The 4,925-nt window shown below is 45.3% G+C and overlaps 1 protein-coding gene across 1 annotated transcript; it reads right to left on the minus strand.

Moving 5' to 3' along the window:
* Positions 1 to 3,700: 3,700 nt before the first annotated feature.
* Positions 3,701 to 4,563, minus strand: LOC138384906 (mas-related G-protein coupled receptor member X2-like). The gene is given in 2 exon segments (XM_069470562.1): positions 3,701 to 4,122; positions 4,125 to 4,563. Coding segments are annotated over 2 exon segments (861 nt in total).
* Between the last annotated feature and the right edge of the window lie 362 nt (positions 4,564 to 4,925).

A 4,925-nucleotide genomic window follows, 5' to 3' on the forward strand; every position in this document is an offset into this window, starting at 1 on the left:
TAGCCTGCCCGTCTTTGCCAATAGTGCCTGCATGAAGTATTCCTCAGTTGTTTCTGTTTAGACTATGTGTTTCTTCCTTGGACTTTTCCAGATATGTAAAGGAAAATAACTTTGAAAAGTAAAACAACGAAGCTCAGGTTTATAGTAGTTCAGCTCTGAGAAGCAATGCTTGCATGTTTTCATGCTCCTTAAATGAGTGGGAGAGGCCCCATTCTCTCCATGACAGCAGATTTGAATGGTTGGAACGAGGACAGAGTTTGTGCAGATAGATCAGAAGGGAGGAAGTTCTGTTTGACCTCATTTGGAACTCCCACAGTCTGGGCTGCCAGCACCCAGTTTCCAGAAGGAAGCCTCATGACTCTTGCCTTTTCCTGAAGGAAAGTCCACGACCCACTGTATGTAGCACTCTAGTGGAAACACAGGGATGTGACCTTAGAGCAAGAACCTCAACTGACTTTGGAAAGAATACGATTTTTGTTACAGGCCCTTACCTTTCCCCTCTTTTTGGTGAAGAACCTTTCTGGGATTCAGTGATTTTAGAGGACCCATCTTGAGGAGATTCCTACAGGAGCTGAAGGGAGGCTGGTGACCACGGGAATCTTATCAAGATGCTGGACAGGGGCTGGGCGCCGTGGCTCACACCTGTAATCCCAGCACTCTGGGAGGCTGAGGCAGGAGGATACCTTGAGCCCAGGAGTTTGAGGTTGCTGTGAGCTAGGCTGATGCCACGGCACTCTAGCCTGGGCAACAGAGCCAGACTCTGTCTCAAAAAAAAAAAAAAAAAAAAAAAAAATGATGCTGCACAACTCTGTGATTTCCTGTTCAGGGACTACAGGCAAATCAGAGACTAGAGCCAGTTGAGACAAGATTCTTTCCTGAGGTATTCCCTGGTCTCTGTCCCATGTCTACTCACATATCAGCCTCACCCCTCCCACCCCATCTGGTCCACCTAGGCCAACTATAAGCCTAGGTAACAACATCAAGCAATGCGATCTTATATTGTGACACTTTATAACCAAAGAATAAAGTAGACTTTAGGGTCATATATATAATTTAGCTTGAATGTTTGTTGAATTCATGTATAAATACACAGTCATGAATGACAGCTCCCAAAAGGTGCCCTGAGGGACTTTCAAATCTTTTCTCTCTTCCTGGAGGACACTCCTGGACATCCTGTGTTTTCCTCTGCAACATGCAACTGAGAGGAAAATCCATCACTGGCCTTGAAAAGAAGCAGCTCATGTGCAGACTCCTGCATCCCGCACATTCTTCCCCAGGGACAGTGAGCACACCTGCAAAGAAAGGGAGGAGCCTTTGTCAGAATGACCAACTCCAGACGACACTGACTGCTCTCTTGAGCGGGAGGTGCCTGCAGGAGGCACGGTGAGACCTGGTGACTGAGCCAGACTTTTCAAGATGCTGGACAACCCTGGGATTTTCAGGTGGGAGCTGCTAGAGAACAATAGTTGCTGAGCATCTTCTAAATTCCAGCCCTAGTCCCACGCACTAGGGATTCAAAGATACATTCTCTGCTCTTAAAGACCTGACAGTGTGGTGGAGGAGGGAGACAGGAAGACAAATCACCGAGGTACAATGTTCTAAGGGCTCTCATACAGTAACGCCTTAGGCCAAGCGAGCTCCATTTGGGCTTCAGGGGCTGAGCCTAAGCCTCCAGGAGCTCTAAGATTTCTTGTGGGCACCCTGAAAAGGAATGTCCCTGACATCAAGATAACCAGGGCCCAGGTGAAATTTCTCTACAGGGCTCCTCATGATGGAGAAAATCTTCAGCTAAAAGTGTACAATTGATGACATTACAGACTCAGTGCTGACTCTAATAATAACCGTTAGTTCGAACTGATGACATCACATAAAGTGCACAGGCTGCAAGCACTGTCTCCCTGGCTCCTCCCACTGTAGGAAGCCCTCATGGACTGCCAAGTCCTGCTAAGGAATTTGGAAATCAAGGGTGTACATATAACATGCAAAATCAGCAGAGTGCTGGATGTGGAAGAGGTTCTTATCTGGATTCAGGGAACTTGATCAGTATACTGACTGTGTTATAAAGAGTGGTCAAGAACTGTGGTTGGAAAAATTGAAAACTATAGATGTCATCATTCATAGCTGCTTTGTACTGTTTTCTGTGTACACAGTTTGTTTGTCAGCTCCCCTCTGTGAGGGTCCATCTCGGGGGGCAGTCTCACTGCCTGTGAGCAGCAGAGAGCCTGCTGTGTCACAACATGTCATGGTGGCCCTTCCTTCTGCTTGAGTTCTTTGTTGAAACCAGTGGCACAGATTAGTCCTCAACTCTGCATTGACCATAATTTTTTAATTAATAATTTTTGAAAAATGTAAAATTTACACAGCACACATTTTATTACTTTATCCATTTTAAATGTATAAGTCAGCAGCATTACGTATTCTCAAAATAAGATGTAACTAGGAACACTACCTGTTTTACCAACTCTTCATTATCCCACATTGAAATTCTGGACCAAATAATGATTATTCATTTTCCCCAGACCCCATCCGTAGGTACCTACTTACCTATTTTCTGTCTCCATCAATTTTCCCAGTTTAGATACCTCATACGAGTTAAACTTACATTATTGTTCTTTGGTGTCTGGCTTACGTTGCTTAGCACAATGTTCTCAAGGTTCATCCAGGTTGAGCATATATCAGAATTCTGTACCAACCCTAAGTTATTATCAATGTTATGATATCCATGATGTAATTGACATCATCATGAAGAGGTCAGACGTTTTCAATTTTGCTTCCCATGGGGACTGGCCACGAAACTAACTGAAAGTTATAGCCAGAATAATTTGCACAAAGACAGGAAGTATACAGAGTCCTCCTAGAAATAAAAGAATCTGTAAACTAATAATAAATGATTTTCAAGATAATTTCCACTTTGAAACCAATACTGTGGTTGCCCAGGGCCAACCTGGAATTTATGGGACATATTTATAGACGCTACACTGGTCTCTTGGTCAAGAAAGTCTAAATAAGGATTTATCGGTTCTCCTGGGGATGACCATATTTTTCTTTACTAGAAATCAAAGCCAACTTGTCACCATGCCACAGACAAACGACAGCAGAGGACTTTTCATAAAACCAGTTTCCTAGAATGTATTTATGAAGGCAGAAAGTCTGTCTCTACAGATACTATTTTTTCTAATATCTGGGAACTCAATGATATTTAGAGGTAGCAGAACTCACTCACTAAGAATCAAGCTTTCCACCTGCAGCAATGCTCCCATCACACCATGGAACATGATTTTCAAGGGAACATATTCTGAGAGATAAATAAAGAATATTCTTTTTCAATTCTGTCAAGAAATTTTACACTTGTTAAGAAACAAGTATAAAAAAGAATTTTAGGTTGTTCAACAGGCATGCTTTCCATTGCAATGAAAATTGCAAAGAAAATGTTTTCAGTAGGAAAGATTCAGAGGAAGATGAGACATTTATTGGTAATGTCAAGAAGGATGGAAACAACATACATTCAGACTAATACTCTCTCTGGGTAAAACTAGAAAAGCCATGTTAAAAATAAATTTATTTGAAGATATTGGGAACCACTCAGGCATTTCGGAGGCATAAGTCTGAGAATAATGCATATAATTGTCAAGTGCAGCAGGGCCGTGTTGACTCTCAAGTCACACCTGACTGACCAGGGCAGAGGCTGTTCCTCACTGGCCTATCTGCTCTCCGACAGCTCCAGGGGTCCCTGAGGAGCGCTGCTCCCACATTCATGCAGCTCAGGAGTGTCCTGCAGAGCTCGCTGGAGAACCTGCTTGAGGGTCTGCCGCCCTTCCTGCCCCCGCTGCCTACAGGAGCAGGCAAAGAAGTAAATGATGGGGTTGGTGCTGCTGTTGACAGACATCAGGACAACTGAAACTAGACGAAGATGACAAAGGAAGTTAACATCATTCTGAATCCAGAATAATAGGAACCACTTAATGCCATACGGCAGGCCGCAGAGAAGGAAGACCAGCACCGTGAGCAGGAAGGTCACATACAGCCTGGTCATCTGCATCCGCTGGGAACCACAGAGGAATCTTGTGAGCAGGGCCAGGCTGGAGTCAGAGAGAACCACAAGTAAAACCCCAGTCACATACCTATGATGAAGTCAACTGTCTGACACCTATTATGGTCACCAGTGAAAGACAGATAGGCACAGAAGTACCCTTCCAGGATGCTAAAGAGCACAGACAGGGCCCAGAGCAGGGCACACACAACAGCTGATGTGCGTCTCGGGCGGTGGCGGCGGTACCAGATGGGCCACAGGACGGACAGGCAGCGCTCGGTGCTAATGGCGCTCAGCATGCTCAGCCCTGCAAGGTAGGAAAAGTGCATCACGGAGGTTCAGACATTGCTCTTTAAGCTCAATGTGCTGATGAGTTTCTTCAGGACATTGATAATGTTGAACCAGAGGGAGAGGAAGTCGGCCCTGGCCAGGTTGAGGATGTAGACGGAGAAGGCGTTCCTGCGCATGCGGAAGCCAAGGAGCCACAACACAACCGCGTTTCCCCACAGCCCGACCCGGGCAACGGTGCTCATCAGCAAGACTGGAATCAGGGCTGGCTTGTAGCAAGTTATAGGAGGGTGGTCAGCACTTCATTCCTGGTGTGAGTTCTGTGTTCTGGGCTGGGATGGTGGGACCCATGCTCAGAAACCCTCCACTGGTGCCCCTGGAACACAAGATTTGAGCAACAACTATATCGTCTCTGATTCTCAGGACCATCCTGTAACGTGTCTCACAGAGGTTTGCAGAGAAAAAATAATCAAACAAAGTGTTTGATTGTTCTCAAACCCGGATTCAAACCCAGTTCTAGCTGACTCTAAAGCCAGGGCTCTCTCTATTGTAACACAGGTCCTCTACTGACATGGGACTATTCTGTGATGGAAACACCTCCAACACA

This window comes from Eulemur rufifrons, chromosome 6, assembly GCF_041146395.1.
Source record: "Eulemur rufifrons isolate Redbay chromosome 6, OSU_ERuf_1, whole genome shotgun sequence".
Taxonomy (NCBI): Eukaryota; Metazoa; Chordata; class Mammalia; order Primates; family Lemuridae; genus Eulemur; species Eulemur rufifrons.